Genomic DNA, 22,348 nt, shown 5'->3' with positions numbered 1-22,348 from the left:
CCAACACAAAGCGCCTCCTGCATATTATAGATAAAGTCCAGCATGATCCTTTTCATCGACGCAGAAAAGCGTTCAACAGGGTACACTGGCCCTATCTAGAGGTGACTTTGAGGCATTTTAGCATCCTGGAGAGATTCCTGAGCTGGATATTAAGAAGCTACACAACTCCAAAGGCATCCATCTGGGTGAACCGATACTCATCTACCCCTTTCTTATTTACAAAGGCATGAGGCATGGATGTTCTCTTTCCCCGCTTCTCTTGGCTCTCTACATGGAGCCAATAGCCCAAAGGGTGCGTAATAACCCCCTAGTGAGAGTGGTGTGCTTTAGAGGGGATCAAAACAACATAAGTCTGTATGGGGACGACATAGTTGCTACCCTGGAAAATCCCAAAAATTCTTTACCTGCTTTCTTGGCGGAATTGGAACTTTTCTCGCACGTGGCAGGCTTTAGAGTCAACGTCAACAAATCACAAGCAGTCCTTAACCAAAGCCACATTAGCTGAAGTGAAGCACGACTACCGGATTCAATTTTCCGAGGAAGCAATACCCTATCTTGGCATCCAACTCACAGCAAGCATACAACGCACCATCTCGCTCAACTACACTGCACTACTCCATCAAATGCAGGAATGCCTACGCAAGTGGAGGCCTCACTCCCTTTCTGCGCTAGGCTGCATTGAAGCGATTAAGATGACAATTTTACCAAAGTTTTTATTCCTTTTCCAGGTCCTCCTGTTGGAGCCCCTGCCAGGAATGATACCCTCTATGCAGCGGGACGTGGAACACTTTAGTTGGTGTAATAGGAGACCCAGGCTTCACAGAGAGTTATGCTATAGATCCCAGAGAAAGGACGGACTAGCTGTCCCAAATCTACAGGAGTACTATTGGGCAGTGCAGCTAAGAGTATTCGTGGAATCGTCGCTCCCGGAATCCAAACAGCATTTGCTTTTCATGGATAGGGCGGTACCGTGTCAGGCCCTGTGGGGGAATCCCCTTCCTCACTGGAGAGGCCCACCCCCTTAATCTCTATCTGTCGATGGTCACCTGGGCCCCCTCGAGGGTTTGGGATAAAGTAGTCAAGACCCGAACATTAATGACCTTTCCCTCGCCGCTGACCTCCATCGTAAACAACATTGCTTCAATGCCAGAGCTGGTAACAGAGGCATACAATCAGTGGTCCAGAGAGGGTCGTAGATCTATCAGCCACTTCTTCGACGTTGCTGGTCCATTGACGTTTGAAGGCTTTCGTACACAGCAGAATCTCCCTGAATCCGAGCGCTAATGCTATCACCAGATTAGACACTGGGTGCTACGAGCAGGAGTGCGCGACAAGGCACAGAGACATCTCACTCCCTTCAAGAAATGGCTGGTGACTAAACACTCAGACCCTTGCCTAGTAACAGAACTAAACTGCCTACTCAGAGGCTCCCGAAGATCGATAAATCCCCGGGGCAACGGAGTTGGGAGAAGGAAATTGGGAGAACACTCTCGGGGAAAGAATGGGCAGACATATCACAGAGCACGCCACACAGCACGAAACGTTGCCAGTATAGAAACTGCCACCAAAATAGTTACCTACTGGTGCCTGACCCCTCAAAGACTTCACAACGGGAATCCAGCCTGAGATCCCTTGTGTTGGAGAGCATGCGGCGCACTGGTTACACTAACCCATCTACTGTGGGGGTGCCCCCATATCTCAGGCTACTGGTCACAAGCACTGGTGACATTGACACCCATTGTGACACACAACTTCCCCGCTTCCTCGTATACTTATTACTAGCAATTACAACATGAATGGCAGTGGTAAAAAAGTACTGATTTCCATGCTAGTCTTCTCTTCAACATACCGCGGCAGCAGCCGCAATACATCAGTTTCTTCACTATTCAGGATCACATGATCGGAACTTTCAGATATTTTCTATATCGCTCGATACTCAAAGCAAATGCACGAACACGGACACCATCGTTCACGTCTAACGAACAGCTGACGGTAAGCGATTGTGCGGTTCTCCGCTTAACAGCACATACCCCGTAGTTGGTAACACAGCAATAATCCTCATGTTATTGGATTTTTAGGTAATTTCGCCAATTCCTGACCCTGCACTTCACCACGGTGAAGTCCTTAACTTTGCACAAACCCCGAGCTTTTCGAAAGGTTAGACCATCACTAACACGCATGTTTTCATTATTCTTTCACCGAAGGCGTCATAATAGCACTTCTTGAGCGCTTTTCGCACACAATTACGGGTTGCTAATACATCGTTGCTAGCTCAGTATGAACCAGCCGAATCAGTATTTTTGGCAAGTTTCACTGTCAATTCACCTGCCCGTTTCTTCTTCGACACTAATCGGCACTAGTATACATTCACGTGTGCATGAGCCTCAGTGCATGTTGGCATTGTATCAATTTTACAGACACATGCTTCTTAATGCACAATCAACAAACACTGCCCTTTTGGAAAACTTTATCGTCACAGAGCATAAGTAATCCAGCAATTATGGTCTATTAAGACCTCACCCGGATATCCGTCCGTTCACTCCCTTTTTTGTCATGGTACATACGTGATGTTTTTCCTGTGGCTTATTGTAAAGCGTATCATCATTAATACTTTCAGAATCAAAGTCCCCTGAAGAAGGGCTTTTGCCTGAAATGCATTGGGCAGAATAATGTGGAGTAAAACTAGTCTTCACAGACATACAATGAATGGAATAGTATGAAATTCAACGAGAATAAAATCAACCTATTGATATAACCATCTATAAGACTTTTATGAAACTTTATTGAAATCTCTACCAAGGTGTGCCATTTTGGGGACATTACTCCCACGGGAGATAACGCTTCTTGTTACGTGGTAATAAAGCACCAGCCAGCACCTCCGTACTGTTTACCAAAAGTTCAAATGTAAGAATATGTAAGTGGGCGTGCTGCATGTACAACACTGTTCCACTCTCGCAGTGTTATCTTGTATGGAAAAAACTTTTCCCCATACACATAACAGCAATTAATTAATGACAGAGCACAACTACTATTAAGTTTCACTACTGACCTTGGTGTCAGTTATTTTAATAATAAACATAACATCATTCTGGGTATCTAATGAAAACAGTAGTCTTCCCAAGTACAGAAAAAGCAGAAAGACCGAAATGCTTGCTCTCAAGGACTTCTCCGATTGAAGTAAGACGAGTTTTATTATACCTGGCCTATTACAGCAGGAACCCTGATGCTGTACTGCTATATTTACTAATGAAGTCTTGGGGCTTGTTGTACTCTTTTACGAGGGTTTCTGTCTTTCTGACCTTCTGCTCATTATAAGTGCTTATACTTTAAAACTGGACAGACGGAAATCTAGTCATATTTTGACGTGCAGAATACATTTTAATTTTTACATTTCAACATTGGAAAGTGTTTCGAAGTCCTACTTTGCAACCGCAAAATCAAAGTAAAATCAAAGTATCTGGCTCATCACTATTGCTGTGGTATATACCATACTATTGAGAGAATCCAGAGGATTTACACTACGAATTGTGTAACTACTTTTTGAGCCTTGAAAAAGTCATTTATACGATGAAACACGTTGTCTGTCTGCATCAACAACATTCACTATGTGTCAACACAATCAAGATTATGTTTGTCTCTTGCTTGTTCTGTTCTTCGATGACTACTGTTTTCATTAGATACACAGAATGATGTTATGTTTATTATTAAAATAACTGACAACAAGGTCAGTAGTGAAACTTAATAGCGGTTGTGCTCTGTAATTAATTAACTGCTACTTATTACTAGGCCTGCCAAATGCCCTCGCGTTCCCGCTTAAAGCACGTAGAGGCCCACAGATAGCCCCGGCACTGGTGGTGCCCTCTAGAACATCTTGGCCCACTGGTGGATAGCCACACCCCCCACACATCTGGGATGGTTACACCGCTTATGGCATACCTTGGTAATGGAAAGAATGTCTCTTGCCCTCACCAATCAGACAGCTGCCTTTCAGGATTTCTGGAAGCCCTTCTTGTCTCTACTCACTTCCGAATTTAGCTTACATTTCCCAAATATCTATGTTTACTACTACTCTCCAAGCCCTCATTAACTGCACCAGGAATAGAAACTAATCACCAACAACCGCACTACGAGCTCTCACAGGCCCCATACTACAAGTGGACAGGGTGAGGACCTCTTTCTTTTTGAGGGGGAGGGAGTCAAGGGGGTCATTGTAGTATTTTCATAAAAGAGCTATCCTGCATTAGCAGGATTGTAAAAATCATTTAAAATATCTACTGCACTATTGGTAAATTTATATATGTCCTTGAAATCAATAAAGAAATCTTAAACAAAAAGTGCTCCTGTTTTACTTGGATTTAAGTGTTTTTTTATTGTTGTGTCTGTTGTGCCTTGCAAGTTAGCAAAGACGGAACCTTTTTTGGCTCCTGATGGACTCCGTAGAGCTGTGACGTAAGTGTTAGAGCGGAATGCAATTAAGACTGGTTTTAAATGTTGAGTTCACAGTTACATGCAGGTGATTAAAGACGTGTAATACTAAGCTCTGTTTGTGGCGTGGCAATTAACGGGAACCCACACTGGGGAGGATGCTACAACTGCAGACAAGATGAGGGATAAGTAACCCAAAGATCGGCAGTGCTGTCTGAGAGTTTGCCATTGTCCAAGCAAATTGCTAATGTGTGCCACGTGTGCCGTCGTAGAAGTACGGAGTTGGCGCTTAATGCTTGTGGAGTTAAAGCTCAGCTCCAGCCGCTGCGAAGCAGTTGAAGATAATGAAAGCATTGCAGAGAATCTACACGTCATTGGGTGAGAACCTGCTCGTCAGGCCATACATAAAGGTACTACGCTGCCACAGAAGATAAAGTTATACTTTATACTGTCTGTTAACACTGAAGGCAGATTTTCAAAGAGCAACCATTGATTATCGAAAATTGCCAGTGAAGCACTGCATGGCAGAGATCAAGCAGGTGTCAGATAGTGCAAATTGACATTTAAAATAGAAGAAATAATTGACTTATTGAACACATTAAAGAGTCATTGTACCACTGCATTCGGTGAAGTGGCTCAAGGAGAAGTGCCCAGTTCTTACAGAGCTGTACATACCCAAAGAAATGTGCCGCAGAAGCTGTTGAGTGGTGTTTAGAACAAAGCTTGAAACCGAACAATGTGTTCAAAATACTGAAAACTTGTTTTTCCAATTGAGAACAATAAGAAAATCATGTTTCTCAGTATCATTAAAGATGATCCAGAAGCCAATACATCGCAAGGTCTCACAGATAGTTTGCACAGACCATATAGCCATGATTCACAAGCATTGTCATGACGTTCCACACTGGTCTGCAATGCTGCTGCTTTCCTGAAACCACCCCCACCTGTTGATACCCCCAAAAGCTAAATATTGGCAATAGATGGATTGTTTTGATAGAGACATTTGATAATTTCTCAGATGCACTTGAAGAGACTAATAACAAAAAGATGATCAGATACCTCGGAAATTTTGCTGGTGATGGTGTAAAAGAAGTCATGAAGAAAATGACGCAAACTGACGAAGCAGTCCCATACTGTCAGATTAAAGAAGATTTTAATCTCAAGTTTAAGCCAATGCCCAATGTTGAGTATGAAAGATACATTTTCAGTCAAGAATATCTGAAAGTTGGTGAAACCATTGATGAATTTGTGGAGAGACTCAACACACTCATCAAACAGTGTAAGTTCAATTAATGTAATGATGTAGAAGCTATACGTCTTCGAGTTATTTAACGAAGCTTGTCAGATTTATTCCATACGACGAATGCAGAGAAAGACTCTTAGTCTAGAGCGTGTGTTAATGGCTGCCAGAGCTGAAGAGCATTCTGATAAAGCTGCAGACATGGAGGCAGGAGGTGCCCAGAATGAATCAGTCATGAGCGGGGAAACTAAGCCAAATCAAAAGACTGAAGGTCACAAAGTGATGTCTGAACGTCAAAAGGTGTGTTTCAGATGTGGATTTTTGTTTCCATACAAAGATAAATGTCCTGCCATTGAACGGACTTCTAAAGGCTGTGGTAAGGAGAACCATTTTGTGATGGTTTGCAAAGCACAGGAAAAAGTAAGTGCATCATGGCATGAGGACAAAATGGCTTCCAGAGCAACATTCGACGTACACCCATAAAGCCAAGTGGAGAAGTCAGTTAAGACAAATCAACATTGAATAAAGTTGATTGTCATCTATATCCTCATCAAACAGTTATCCAGTATCAGTATCAGGTGAAAGTGAAGATGATGGTTGCTCCTAGTTGATGTTTACCTCTGAAAAGTGTGCAACAGGCCGCATGTGTAGAAAAACGTCAGTCAAAGAAAAATCGATATACCAAAGCACTAAAATAATTCAAGCATTGTCCGAAGATTCCACTAGAGGTAAATGGTTGTTCTATACATTTCATCATCGACCGTGGTGCTTCAATAAACATTATGCAAAAACAACAGTTGATGGACAGAATGCAGAACAATGTCATACGTTCACCCAGTACAGAGATCTGGGCCTAAATCCATCGTTTTTTTGCTCAGCATGCCATCCCAGTTTGAACCCAGCCATATGCAAATCAATCTTGACCCCGTGCACCATGGGAACAGTCCAGGCCAAACTTCCAAGCCAGGTCCTCCCAGGACTGGAAACAAGCATCCTAGGACGGTCCTAGGATGCTTGTTTCCAGTCCAGGGAGGACCTGGCTTGGCAGTTCGGGCTGGACTGTTCCCATGGGGCACGGGGTCAAGACTGATTTGCATATGGCCAGGTCTAAACTGGGGTGGCATGGTGCGCAAAAGAATTATAGATTTAACCCAGATCTCTTGACTGGGGTGAATGTTTTGATTTGTTCTGCATTCTGTCCATCAATTGTGTGTCTTTTGCTTTCTCAATAGACATTATGCATGAGGAGAAGTATAATGATTGTCTCCATTAACGCAACTCACTCCATTGCAAACAAAAGTTTATGCATGGGCTGCATCTATGCCCTTAAAGAGTTAAAGTTAATTTGTAGTGACAATGAAACACAAGAAAACGAAGGTGCAAGAACCCATCTATGTGGTTCAAGGTACAGAGTCAAGTGCCTGTCTGCTCAGTTTCAGCACATCTGCTGATATGGGACTGAATTTAGCAAACTAGCGCTGTTAAATGCTGATCCCCCACAAGATGATTTCTATGGTGCGTTTATTTCTGGACATGCCCAGTTACTGTTTCAGATATATACAAGACTTTGCCACTGTAAGTGTTCCATTGAGACACTTGACGAAAAAGAATGTTTCATTTTACATGAATGTGAGAAAAGTTTTAATAAAATCAAATGTGATTGTGAATGCTACTGAAATAGCATACTTCAACCCAAAGCTTCCTACAAAGGTTGTTGTTGAGGCTAGCCCAGTCGGGTTAGAGTCTATCCTTGCACAGCAGATACCCGACTGCTCGAAGGCTTATTGTGGCATATGTAAGTAGAAGTTTGTCACAAACAGAATGTGCTTATTCACAACCTGAAAACGAAAGTTTAGCCATGGTATGAGCTTGTGGACATTTCCATGTATTCCTGTATGGAAAGCCTATTATGCTGGTAACTGATAATCAAGCTTTACTTATTATATTTGGCAATCCAAAGTCAAGATGTCTCCTGGCATTGAACGATGGGCACTATGATTACAAGAGTACAATTATATAATTGTGCATCATCCAGGTAGGAATCAGAACACTGCTGGCTACTTTTTCAGAGTACAAAAATGTCAAAGATGAACTGTTCATTACTCAGGAAGGAGTCCTAATGCAAGGATCAAAAATCCTGATTCCGGAAAGTCTGAGACAGCAAATAATTTAAGTGGCCCACAAAGGACATTGTGGAATTGTTGCTACAAAACAAGATCTCTGAGACTGAATCTGGTTTCCTTATCTCTATGAGAGGGTTGAAAAAAATGAAAGGCTTTTCATCTGTGCAACTCTTTCTACAAAATGTACTCAATTCACCTTATAAATGTCAGAACTCCCAAAGCATGTGTGGGAGAGAGTAGACATTGACTTTTTTGATCCACTTGACATTGGACATCACCTGATGGTGATTGTGAATGAATACTCACACTTTCCATTAATTGAAGATCTCTCTTCTACCACTCAAGACTGTATCATAGAGAGACTACATGGTATCTTTGCGGCATGGGGTGTTCCAGCCATATTGAAATCTGACAATGGCCCGCCTTTCAACAGCCGAGAGTTCAAAGATTTCTTAGAGCATCTGAATATAAAGCATCTGAAGAGCACACCTTCTGTGACCGCAGGCCAATGGACTTGTTGTGTGCTTTATGAGAATGCAAAAGAACGCGGTGTATGCTGCTACTCTTGAGAAGTTCGAACTAGAAATTGTGTGAAACTCTACCCTAAGAGCATATTGTTTAACACTCCACTTGACCACATTTGAAAGTCATGTGACATTGTTGTTCAGGAGAGCATTGACAGCCATGTTGCCTCAATGGACCAATCAGAGAGAGAAAGACAAGAATGCAACTCATGAAAAGGACTTGGTTCATAAACATAAAATGAAAGCGTATGCTGACAGAAGACATCGTGCGAGAACATTGCCTTTAAGAAAGGAGATCGAGTGCTTGCACGCCAAATGTATAAAAGAAAATCTGATGCTCCATTTGATGCAGAACATTTCCAAGTAGTGTCTACCAAGGGACACATGGTGGCAGCCCAGAGCCCTGGGAATTCTGTTACCAGAGACTCTTCTCATCTTCAGCATATAACTCATTGTTCATCAGATCTACATGTTGGCACAGAGACTAGTTTCTGAAGCATCAGGGACTATTGTTGCCTCTTCACTGTCTACGCAGATCCTCAACATTGATGGTGATAGTCCACAGCTTCCCATGACGAGATCAGGTTGAACAATTGAGGTGCCAAAAAGATTAATTGAAGAGTTGTAATTGTGTGTGTATACAATTTTATAAAAAAAAAAATATATATATATATATATATATATATATATATATATATATATATATATATAGTAAAAAAATTGAAATGTTTCATTTAACAGAAGGGGAAATGTAGTGTCTTCTGAGTTAACAATCATGGAATTCATTTTGCTCCTGATGGTCTCCATACAGCTGTGACCTAAGTATTAGAGCGGAATACAATGAAGGCTGATTTACAATGTTGAGTTTGCAGTTAAACACAGATGAATAAAGATGTGTAATATTAAGCTCCATGCGTGGCATAGTCATTGGCGGGTACAAATTCATAGAATGCTGAGCACTGTCTGATAATGGTGAATGCCTAAAGAAAAACTGTGTTTCATCAGCATACATGTAGAATTGTGTACCCAACTGATGATGAAGCTTTCCTAGGAACTCATAGAAATATTAAAAATGTATTGGTGATTTAATGGACCTTTGTGGGCGTCGCACAGCTTTTTTATTGCTTCTGAAAAGAGGACAAAATTGTAACTATTTGTTGATGGTTGGTTAAAAAGCTGATGATCCATGCCAGTGCAGTGCTGTTGACACCTCTTGTGATCAGTATAGCATGGCCAAGTTGTTTATGGCTTCCCGAGATCCAGGAGTATTAGGGCTCCCAGGCCCTCCACATTCCTACGTCTCTGGCGGTTGTCCAGGACTGAAACAACCCCTAGTTCTGTGCTTCTGCCTTGTCGAAACCCTGAATGATACAGATGGAGAATGGTATTATATTTAACAAAGTTCAAGAGTTGGAAGAATACCAGCTTCTGTAACACCTTTGAAATGTAAGACAGTAGTGAGAAAGATCAAACATTCTTGAGATCCCAACGGTCCATTGAGGGTGTTTTTAATTAGTGGTATCACCACTGCACTCTTCCACCACATGCTTGTCATACCATACCTTCCTTATCCATGCAGTTTTCAAGCTGCTAGTCTCTCCTAATCCCTTTTTGAAGCAGCTGGTAGCTTTTTATAATGCCCGTATCATCTCCTGCTATTTGTATTTTATGCCTGCATGGTTAACTGATACACGTCTTACTAACCTGTCAGGATGACAAGGACTCGGTTTGCTACTCACCCCAACTCTTTAGTGCCTAATAACCCTGCCAAACTGAGCTAGTTCTGACCAAACGTAATTTTAAGATGCCACTATTTCAGGCTGTACTTTAGACTTTGTTTTGGTTCTTATTGTATAGTGCTCCGAAGATATGCCATTGCAAACTATTGTGACTACTGTACACTGTTGTTGCACATACATATTAAAACTGTATAATCCCTACATTCGGTAAGTCTGCTTTTCCTTCATTGCCACTGTCTGCTAGTATTTCCACTAAAATATTGTTTAAAAAATATCAAGTGACACGAACACTATGCTAAAAATATTGTGATTTCAAAAATATTAGGGTTTAGAATGCTGAAGCGAATAGTATTGTTTTATTATGTACTTTAAATCTTTTCTTTTAAATATAGTTGTACATAATTTTGTTTTTGAATTATTTTTAGTTTTTTAATTGTATTTTTGTTTTTTATATAATCCATTTTATAGTGTTGTTATTTTGTTTAAACGTGTATTTTCTTAATTTAAGTTTTATTTTAATTTGTTTTTGTTAGTGTTGGAATTTTCAGACAGCGTATAGTGAGTTTTGAATGTTGGTTTTAACGTTTGTAATTGATTAAATATTTTAATATAATTTTATTTGTTAATTTAGTTTTTAAGCTTTTTATTTGAATATCTTTTTTGTTGAAATATTGTATTTTTTTATATATATACAGAGATATAATTTATGTTTCTTTAGTTCATATATATATATTTTTTAATTTAGGGCATGAAATAGTAAATTTGACCGCCCTCAAGTCTAACACTTTCCCTACTGTTGATCAGGCCAAAGTGGGTATAATCTGATCCCTTCAAAGTTCAACACTTTTCTACTGTTACTTCCATTGGAGTGGGAGTAGTAAATCCCCCCCCTCCAAAGTCCATCACTTTCCCTATGGCTACTTGTGTTGAAGTGGAAACCGGAAATCTTGCCTGTGTAAAGTTCAACAAATTCCCTACTGTTGGTCAAGTTAAAGTGTGATTAGTGAATTTGACCCCTCCACTGTGCTATATTATTTTTGTCATTTTTTTACGATTGTTTTAGCATAGATGTTCTATCTTTTTTATTTTGAAAGCTAGTTAAATTATTTTTTATTATATATTTGGAGTTATGTCATTTTTTAAAATATTTATATTGTACTTGCTCTTTCATCATATTTATTATTTAGTATTTGTAATTGTTAGTTTTTCTTATTTACTTTAATACTTTAGTGTTTTTTTAATTTGTAATATATTTAAAGGTAATATACTTTTTAAGGTTAATATAATGTTTAATGCTTAAAAGGCAATATTATTTGATACATTTTTATGATGATATGGGTGTATTCCAGATCGTTGTACTTCGATATTTGTGTCCTCAATATTTATGTAGCCAATATTTTTGTTGGTAAATTTGTTTTGCCTGTAATATTGCGTCTTACAGCTGCCACAAAGAAGTATGCACTCATTGCAATTGTAACATCTGGTCTGATCGCATAGCACTCTGAAAACCTTTTCAATTTGATTTGTACTAGCACAGTACATAAATAAATTGAAAAGATTAGCTGATATTTAAAAATGTATCATATCTTACTGTGATGTATTTTTGATCCATAAAGTTGTGGGTCAAACTTAGCAAGATGAGTATCTTGGGTTTGTACAGATTTTATAGCTGGTGCCACTCCGAGAGAAGCTGCTTCTATTTAAGTTTATATAATAATTTAATTGATTGTATGATAATCAGATATATATTTACCAATGGGCATTTGCTTTTCTACTAATGACCTGTGGTTGTTTTGACAATGTGAATTGTGATCTGTTTTGACATTTGGTGGCCCAGTTGTTGAAACACTGAATTATTTCTAATTATTTCCTTTTCCTTTCAGGGACTTTGTGACCGCTTTTATTCAATTTAAAAAGCCTATAGTTGTTGCTATTAATGGACCTGCCCTTGGACTGGGAGCGTCAATTTTGCCACTATGTGATATAGTGTGGGCAAGTGAGAAGGCCTGGTTTCAAACGCCATACGCAACCATTCGACTTACACCAGCTGGATGTTCGTCTTACACATTTCCACAGATTTTGGGTGTTGCTCTGGTAAGCAAAGTTTCTACAGACGTCCACATTTTTCATAACATGAGGAATCTTACGATTTGAATGGAATGCAGCAGCTAAAAACATTGTGTACTCATTTACTGTAATACTTCAATCTTAGCTGTGGAATCTAGATTTCTCTAAGTCCATTTGGGCATCATGGCGCACCACAGACTCCATAGACAGTGTTCAAAATACACATTGCTAGCATATTTAGAATCACATGTTCTTCTTAACAATTGATTTTGAGCATAGTGAAAGAAAAGTGTCATGCTTGTAGAATTTTACAATCATACATTGATTAAGTACAGTTTCAACACAGGTGAATAGTATCATATAAGTATATGTGAGAGTTTGTGCGGTTTCTAATGGCATGAAGGGTGAATTTTACATACAGAAACTGCTGTGGTTGATTTAGGAAGAGCTAAGTCCCATAGATAATGGTGGTTTGCAAAAATGTTCACTGTTTAATTAGTTACTGTGCGTTAGTTCTGCTTGTCTGACTTCATTATTATCTATAAATCCATCGTTGTTTTCTACAAATAACCGCCCATCAGTACTCTACATCTAAAGTTTAATGAAAAAGCAAACATTTCGTGCAACTAGCTGTCCATTGTTACTTGCCATTCTAAAGAACATTGGTCACACCCTGCACTCCAGCATCAACATGATGATGTCATTAGGAATAACATATGTGCTCTCATCAGTTATCAAGTACTAAATAGCGTGCTACACAATTTAGTACCAAATATATCTATAATCAAAATCTCGGCAAGGTTAGTCTGTATAGGGAAGAACAGGTTTAATACTTTTAACTCAACACTCCAGGACATCAGAACTTCTACTCTTCCTGCTTTAGGTAGTCATGCATTCTAAAACTCTTTTGCCCACACTCTGAGTGGGCAAAATAGTTTAAGAATGCATGACTACCTAAAGCAAGAAGAGTAGAAGTTCTGATGTCCTGGAGTGTTAAGTTGATTAAAGCTTTCAGTGTATAAATCAGGTTTTCGTACTAATACGTTTTATGCTAAAATGATATTTTGTGTTGTCATTATTTGTATTCAGTGCATGGTTACAATAAAAAATACACTGATGATTATAGCACTGTCTTCTGAGAGACCCGTTGCTTTGAAAATAACATTATTTCAAAATCTTAACTCCTATTTCAAGTCTATTAAACAGGAATCGTCTTCTGACAGATCTCCCGAAAACATTGACTTAGTTCTGCTTCGGACTGTTTTTTCTTGATATGTGTGGTACACATGTTACACTGTGTGTATAAATCAGATGTTCTAAACCGTGGTGGCCAGCACAGATCGGTGGTGGCGTGGTGGGGTAGGGTGGGGTGGGGAGGAAGGCGGGGGGGGGTGGATGGGACGAGGTAGGGGGTGCTCTGATTTAAGTCTAAAAACAGAGAATGGAGAACGTGGCAAACTAAACCTTACACAAAATGCTTAACATGCGAAATCAGGTGACAAAGAAAATATCTCTCCACTACCTCTCTTGATATTTTGATAGAAAGGATGGCCTAGCTGGTTGGAGGCAGATTAGAGTGCGTCGTGGGCAGAAGTGAACGCAGTGGTGGCCAGGGCGGGGAGGGAGGTGTACGGGGACGAGGTGTAAATTAAATAAAAAAATTAAAAAAAAACAACTTACCTCCTCACTGCATCTCCTCATTGCGTCTCTCCATTGGTTGGAACAAGACACAGAAGCACCCAGACTGAGGCTCCCCTGAGCATTGGAGCATTGTGATTGGTCTAAGCGCCATACCACGACGCTCAGATGGGGACAGGGAGCCTGGGCATGTTCTCCACCCAGGCTGTAATGCAGCCTGGGTAGAGAACATGCTAAGTGCACATGAATGTTTGGCCCACCCCAGAGGGCAGGCCAAACATTCATGCGCACTTTAGGGAGTGCAACCACTCCTCTCCTGCTCTGTCAGCAGAGCAGCCCTGCCCCTCCTGGCCGCCTGCCACAGGCAAAATAAAGTGTTAAATTTGCTTCCACTGCTGGAAAGCAGTGGGGCGATGCTCCTCCGCCTTAGCGGAGGAGCTGCCACTGGTTCTAAACAAAGTGAGCCTTTCAGCAGTGAATGCACTGGGTGTACCTCTCACATGCACCTTTCATGGCCCAGAGCCAAAGGCAAATATCTCACGTCTATAGCCTAGTAGGCGAGCATACAGCACAGCCATGATGGCTGCATGCTATGTGAAGTACATATGAGCTCACACCCATTGAAAACGTTTCATTGTGTAATATGTGTACCACTATGATGCTCTAGATACAGCTTTTAGCGTTCGGCTCCAGGTCATGTGTCTTTGCTTCAGTTGAACACAGGACATACAGTGCACTGCTTCCCTCTTGTATACTCCCCACATGCCTTTCAACAGAGTGCTCCATCCATTAAAGTACGTGCTTGGGATGCACAGAGTGCCCACACCGCGGCTGTATAATTTGTGCAATCCACTTGCGCATTACACATGGTCTGCGGCTAAATGGCTTGAGTTATGCCTAGTGTATACATGCTCCTTAGAAACCCTGCACTCATTAGCTAAAGACCTTTATGGTTAAATATGGGCGTCATTGGCATATCGTTATTTTTTTGTCTGCCAAAATGCCCTCCTTGTGGGTAAAGTCTAGCACTAATCTGAAACCAAAGAGTCATCAGTAACAAAATGCTCTGAGCAAGTAGGGTGTCACATGTCCTCATCATCCTCTCACAGAGCGCTCTTTATTAAGGGTGTCATGACATGTCTGCTTCCTGTGGCGCTGTATTTCTGTGTTCCATCCACATGAGTCTTTTGAGATATTATTTATCATAGTCTAAAGGATGCCTAATTGTGTTAATCGTCAAAAATAAATGATATGGATTCATACCTGGTGATCCAGTCATAGACTGACAACACTTCACCAGCATTGGTTAAATTGTTTGGCTTTACTCAAAGTTATTTTGCCCCTTTTCTTTCTACCAGGCATAGTTAGAAACTCATCCAAGGTCGAGCTACTCAGCTGTGTCCCTCAGAGAGGAGACCAATTTGCAGGCATGCACAGTGATCTGACCTTTGTGCTTTGCCTCTTTTCAGTTTTGTCTTGAAAAGGTTCCACCCAGCATGGTGACCCCGACGTTTGCAGAGCATGGACTTATAATTGTGTTGTCTTCAATCAAAATCAAATCCACTTGCTAAACTTGTCAATATTTTTCATTACTTCTCTGTAATTATAAGACAGTTCTGTGGAATAGATAGCCATTTACAGCAGTGTTGTCAGAGGAGGCACAGGCATTTGATGATTCAGTGTGTATTTCTCTGTCGGGCCCAAGAGCTGGCAAAACCACAGCAGAAACCAGGACAAGTATTCATGGAGTAGGGGATTCAGTCCATTAAAATGATATCCTAAGAATTCATGTGAACATGCCATAGGCATAGATTAACTTTATTTGAGTATTTCCTAACAAATTAAGTGAGGTTTACACTTGTTGCATCCCTCGAAAATTAACAGGATATTTCACAACATTTCTCTGACTTTGGTCTGTTATGAAATGATTTTTTTTAATTATTTTTTTTATAAAGACCACCTGGCAAACCATTCTGAATTCTAGAAATAATTCTTTGTAGTTAAAATTGAAAGATGACTGGAACACCCTTTTCAAGAATCCTACTGGTGGAAAGAGTTAGCTTCACAGTTAGATCATGCAAAAACTACAAATGCAGTCATGAAGAGGCGAGAAAAAATGAATTGGAGATTGTGCCCAGACTTGTATCACAAAGGGCTATGCAATTATCTGAAAGTTGATTTAGTACGAGGAAGTCATTTGAAAGGTATTGTATTTGCCAGACTGTGGAAGCTGGTAATTGCGAGCAGCTTGCCAATGCTTCACGTTAGACATGGTGATATTTAAACTATTGTCTAAAGTTTCATCAGTTACCTAATTGATAAATGTGTGGAAATAATGCAATCCAATATTTATTTCTGCAGCCCCATCTTTGATCGCACATTTTTTCAAGCTAAAGCTCGAGAATTATAGACTTGAACCGATTTTAAAAGTGCATAATTATTTGCTAAACTGTTTTGCTTGAAGAAAAACAATTCCCACTATCCAGATTCAAAGCTTCTTCTTTATTTTGACATTTCAACAGAGGAGATGGTTGCTTTCTGGACAAATGTTTGTTTGTTAGGGATATGTCTATACTACAAATACAAATACAAATCCCATTAATCTGAAGCACTCAGTACTTTTTAAGGTTAGCAAGTTAGGTTCCTCACTAAATGAATGGACTGAATTGTTTCGTTTTAGGTCTGGCTTGGGAGCAAAGCTGCCCACAAGACCTACTGGTACCAAAGATACAGAATGGGTGTTTGCCCTGCTCAGAGAAGATCTCTCTCGCCTCATGTTGTTGGCTGTTTAATTCATTATTCTGTCTCCTATGGAGTGATTGCATTGTAATGCATTTAGAACTATTTTCTTTATCTAAATACGCTTCATCATTCATAGAGAGTGACCCTTTTTGTTTTGTTTTTCATTGCTTGGGATTCAAAAAGAAGACTTGTCTTGGCAAGGCTGAAAATAGATTTCTACGTAGTCTAGGACCCGAGGCCCCCATGGCCGCATTCAGGATTGGTCATCTACCTAATAGCCATGCATACAATTTGGTTGAGCAGTAGCTCGAAAAAGCTCCCATGGTTCAGTCACATCTCAAGTACGCTATCAGCCTTAGGTTGTTCAGAAATTGGCAATTGCCAGTCAAGACTTTCACCAAAACCTGGACCAATAAAGCTGAGGTATCAGCTGCCTGCAATTATAACCAAGGAAGAAACAAAACTTTATTTTACTTTATGCCACTTTGCACCAAGTCCTTGTGTGCAAGAAGACTGTACTTTTCTTTTCATTATATACAATATATGACTTTGCAAGACTGCCCTACCCTCTTGCCTCCAAGCTGTGTCTGATACATTCTTCATTCCGTTGGCTTCTTATATCTATGCTGCCTGGAAAGTCACCAGAATTAAATCCAAGGATGAGCCTCCTTCTATTTGACCCTGTAGGCCACCTGTTCAGTATATATTATCCTTTTGGTGAGAGAAGGGAGAGCTAGGAGAGCTAATTTTCTTGCGGATTAACTCGTATGGATCCAGGATTACCCTGAATTTAGCTAAAAGGATTTCCACATCATTCTTTAGGTAGCTACCAGTTTCACCTGAGCAAGAGGGGCTAGCACTGATCTCACTGTATCTGCTGTGGAGGGTTGAGTATGCCACATTTTACCATTTGATAAATGGCTCTTTTATTTGAAAATGTGCACACCCAGATCATTACATTAGCAGATGAGATGGGAGGAACCTGACACGGTTTGCAGGCAGCCGCTAAAGGTTTTATCTTTAATGGCCATGCACAAGATCGATACATTTTGCGAATTCGTAATTGCACCTTTTTGCAACTCGCAATTAGGATGGGACAAAATGTGATGTACACAGGGCCGGACTGGAATCATAAAGCAGCCCTGGCAAATTTTGCGAGACTGGCCCCCGTACTGTGCGTAGCGAGCACATCAATCAAGCCTGACTACTACACAGGAGGGGGAGGTTCTCTCCTCAAGATAATTTTGGAATATTAGAAAAATGGTGCATTATATGTTAGAGCACAGTAATTGATGACCTTATGGTTCACCAGAATAGGACAATCCTGTTGGGGCCCTTCAATGATTCTCATACTATCCCCTCATCTCTCCATAGCCTCTATTACATGTATTTAATTTGTTTTATAGCGCCTCTAATGCCAGTGTAGGGGGTTGGAGCACTTTACATCACGCAAAAATACAGACAATGAATCATACTTGTGTAAATTAGGATTTAGAAAATGCTACATAAGATAGAAGAGAATACAAGGTGTAGGATTTACGTGTCATCTATATTGGTAGGAATTTTTTAAGAGTGCTTAGTCTACAGAAGCACAAATTGAGGATTTAAAACGTAACACATAGGGTGGATTTACTAACAAGAATGTATTTTTACTCAGACAACCCCATTTTAGCAACATTAATGTAATGTAATGTGTATACTTGTAAAGCGCACTGTTGCCAGTTGGCGTCCTGGCGCTGTATACCGCTGGGGAACCCGTCCTGGCTTTCCCTGTGGGATGGTCCCTGCTGGGAATCCCCAAGGTGGAGCCAGGCATCCCCGGCGTTGATGGGGCCGTTGTGGAGATTAGGCAAGCTAATGCCCAGAGATGCCGAGTGGGGACCCCTGGTTAGAGTAGGCACCGAGGCGAGAATTATCGAGTCCGCTGATGCTGGTCCACGACCCTGCCGCATCGGGAATCGAACCCTGGTCCCGGGCCGACTTCTGCTTCCGGGTCTGCCGCCTCTAACCAGTGAGCCACACCACTCCATAATAATGGATAATGAAAGACAGGGGAAAAACATAACTTTCAAACCTGTACCATGTAGTTTGCATGCATATCTCTGATGGCAGTTCATAGCTCACTGTGATAGATTCATTGCGATTGTAAGTTATGAATTGCAAGTAACTAAAGGATCTATGTGACAAACCAGTAACCCACTGAGCTATGCACTTTACAGTTCTGTGATCTGTATGGTACACGTTCTTTGCTGCATGCATATTAACTCCCTGATCTGCATTAGATGAGTCAAAACTACCAATAGACAAAACTCTAATGTCTCTCCAGCAGGAAGATAAACCACCAGAGATAGTTATCTTGACACTTTTATTCTTAATAATAATCTGTTGGGCCTATTCTTTTGCTCCATTTTTTAATGAGCTATATCATACGAACTGTATTCCGGAATCCTGGAACGGCAGCATTTTCCAAACAACTTTTAAAAGGGGAAATCCATCAATACCAACCAATTATAGACTCATAGCACTAATAGATGTGAGGCGAAGCTTAACGCATCCTGTTTACTTGAGCATCTTAAATCATGGATATAAGACAACAAGCATTTACCTCTAAGGCAAGCCCGGTTTAGGCCCGGCATGGGGACACTAACGAATCTAATAGCACTCACACTTCTATCAGAAAAGGCCAGAAACAGAAAAACTCAGCTTTTTGCCTTCTTTGTAGACATTAAGTCTGCATTCGATTGAGTGCCGCATGGGCATTTATGGAAAAAAATGGCTTAATGAGGCATCCCAAATAGCTTGATGAGGGCAATCATAGAGTACTTGGGCACATGGTAAAATTGGAGTTGGCATCTGTGCCACAAACAGAACTGAGACAAAAAATTGACTAAAACAGGGGTACGTTTTAGCACCGTGATTGATCAACTTATATCTGGCAGACCTTGTAGAAGTACTGTTGATGAATAACTGCCACCCGCCAACCTTGGTTCAAATAGGATATCTTCTATACACAGGTGATATTGCTCTACTAAGCCAAACGCCAATAGGATTACAACGCAGCTGAAAGGCCTTAAAAAGTTGTATGGATAAACAAGGGCTAGAACTGAATTTGAAAAAGACAAAAGTGGTTATGTTAGTAGACTCTAAACACAAGTTGCACTCCTAGTTTCTGGAAGGGAAAAAAGTCAAGGTAATCAAATACTTAAAATACATGGGATTCAATATGGAGCATCAGATGAATGGTAAACAGCATTTAGAAGCTATGCTGACAAACACTTAGTCATTAAGCTACGGCTTTAAATTATTAAAAAATAAACTGAACTACCCGTCATTAGGTCATCTACTAACTTTAATGTGTGCCCAGTTAATGCCAACAGCGACATATGGCATGGAAACGTTGCAGGGTCTCTAAGCAGATTCCCTAAATAAGATACAATCGAGAGTATATAAATCTGTGTTTAGGATCCCGAAATCAGCCTCCCCAGCCCAAGTTCACCTAGAGTTCGGATTGTTAAACCAAACATTTCAATGTAAAAGCACATATATCAAGCTATGCTGGAGACTGCATGCATTCAAAAGAGGGTCCATCAATAACTTATGTTGGCAGGAAATCGAGGAGCAAAAACAGATCAATAAAAAAGGACCCTGTGGTATCCACCTAAACCAGGCCCTCAAGGAATTAGGTGCACAAGAAGCCTGGAGTGTGAGCATAGGGACATTGTCATTTTATCAAGTAATAAAGGCTACAACTAAACATCTGTCCCATTCAACAGATAAGAATCCCCCTCACACAAAGACGACATGCCTGGACAGTGAGCAATTCATAATAAAAAATGTGACCCCAAGAATATCTCTCGATATGCAGAGCAGTTGGTTCTGAAGGGTATTTCTTTATAATACAGTTAATTCCCTGTTTAATTAGGAATGGCCTCCTCTATGGCAAAAATCAAACGGATTAATACATCTAAAGATATATATATTAAGTCATTGACACGAGAGATTGGTGAAGAATAATGAGGATAATTACTACAGGTGTTCCATATCACGATTAAGCATACCCCACATCCTAACAATAAGGACATACGCTTGAATCTATTTGACTATCCCTGTACGCATCATTGAATAATTTTTGTATTTTCGGTGTAACCATATGCCTTGTGTATTTAAATGTTTGTATCTGTGACTCACTGCACCCATTGTGTATCTTGTACCCATTGTTCTTTTGCATTTTTTGTATTTGTTAAAACAATGGTCCTGAGTACTATTGTGAGCCAGCATGGTATATGAATATTAATATACCTCATTATTTTTTAACAATCGCTGGGGTCAATGACTTAATATATATTTGATTTTTGTCATAGAGGTGGCCATTCCTAATTAAACAGGGAAATAACTGTATTATAAAGAAATATCCGGAAAGAACCAACAGTTCTCCATACCAATTGACTTCTCAGGTTCTGCTTAGTACTAGGTTACCCCATTAGTCATAACGGGCCAGGAATAACTCTCAGCTCATTTCTCGTTGTCCACAAAACTCCAGTTTATGGAATTTCATTTTGGCATGTGGGAAACAAAAGATCTTATCCCTACTTAATAGGACCAGTCGCAAAACCAAGAATGTCAACCGTGTAAACACAAGCAAGAAACTTTACCTCATATTTTTTGCGTATGCCCGAAGTTCTTGACAGAAAGGAACAAACTGCTGAAAGTCATCACAGCAACATCCCTCGCTAGATTCCATCTTGCACAAGGCACTTGCACTTTTACAAAGAAGCCTAGGATTTGATAACTGGATTACACTCAAGATCACCTGCATCTTAGTAATGAGTGAGTTATCACAGCAACGCCTATCTCAAGATCTCAACTTGCATAAGGCACTTGCACTTTCATAAGAAGAAATCCTGGGATAACACCAGCTATAAAGGAAAATCTGTCATCATACTTTTAAATAAATTCAAAGAACAAAAATATTAATTAAGTTCTATCGAGGCCCTACCTATATGGGAGACTACTACCACTCTACAGCAAGTTTGGTCTCTGTTTAATACAGAGTTATTGTACTTAAAAATGTAAAGGCGTACCGCAAGAATCAAAAGTTTCAACACTTCTAAAAGATTTATTAATAGTTTTAACAGAAGGTTGCTTTCATACAAAGTAATCTCACACAACTGCTCTGGTTTATATTTTTATATTCAAAGTAAAATAATTGTTTTTGTCCAAAATATTTCCGAAGGTATTTTTGTGTAATGGCTTTAATTGACTAAAAACTTTATGAATAAAGAACTTGAACTTGCCACTTTTATTGTTACCTAAACACTGCTGAGTTTACAAGGAACTGTGCAGTGAGAGTGAGAAGTGAGTCATTATGCTGGATAGTCCTGCTGATTTTGTTACTGGGGGTTCATATTGCAGCACTGCTGCAAGTCCGCCCCCTACTAACAAAACTAGTCCCTTACCCCCCAGCCTCCCAGGGAAATGCCCTGGTTTTGGATGCACAACAATGTTTGCGATTCCCAGTGGGTCGCGAATGGACCTGCTTCATTAATATTCATGAGGCAGGTTGCAATTAGCAACCCATTGGGAATGGCCAAAATCACTGGGATGGTGGCCTTCGGATGTCAACAGACCACCATGTATGTCTCTGATTGTTTTTTTAATAAAGCCATTTTTTTGTAATGCAGCCCGTTTTCCTTAAAGGAAACAAGATACATTTCAAAAACGAAAACGATATCTTAAGGAAGTCAGGATATATCAACGGGATTGGGTGCGAGAACATGATAGTTCTGAAGACAGCTCTCCTGGGTCCCAGTTCTGTCCGAAAAGACAATATTTTTCAAGAATGTACAATAT

At 40.2% G+C, this 22,348-nt stretch overlaps 1 protein-coding gene across 1 annotated transcript in view; it reads left to right on the top strand.

The window, feature by feature from the left end:
* LOC144798478 (chromodomain Y-like protein 2) overlaps positions 1-22,348 on the top strand; it is a 593,287-nt gene that overhangs the window by 467,274 nt on the left and 103,665 nt on the right. Inside the window, exon 5 of the mRNA XM_078669376.1 lies at positions 11,935-12,145. Within this exon, the coding sequence (XP_078525502.1) occupies positions 11,935-12,145 (211 nt within the window). The remainder of the gene's footprint in view (positions 1-11,934; positions 12,146-22,348) is intronic.

The sequence above is a fragment of the Lissotriton helveticus genome, chromosome 12, assembly GCF_964261635.1.
Source record: "Lissotriton helveticus chromosome 12, aLisHel1.1, whole genome shotgun sequence".
Taxonomy (NCBI): Eukaryota; Metazoa; Chordata; class Amphibia; order Caudata; family Salamandridae; genus Lissotriton; species Lissotriton helveticus.
Note: the sequence above shows the minus strand (reverse complement) of the source record. Positions and strands in the feature narration are given on the sequence as shown.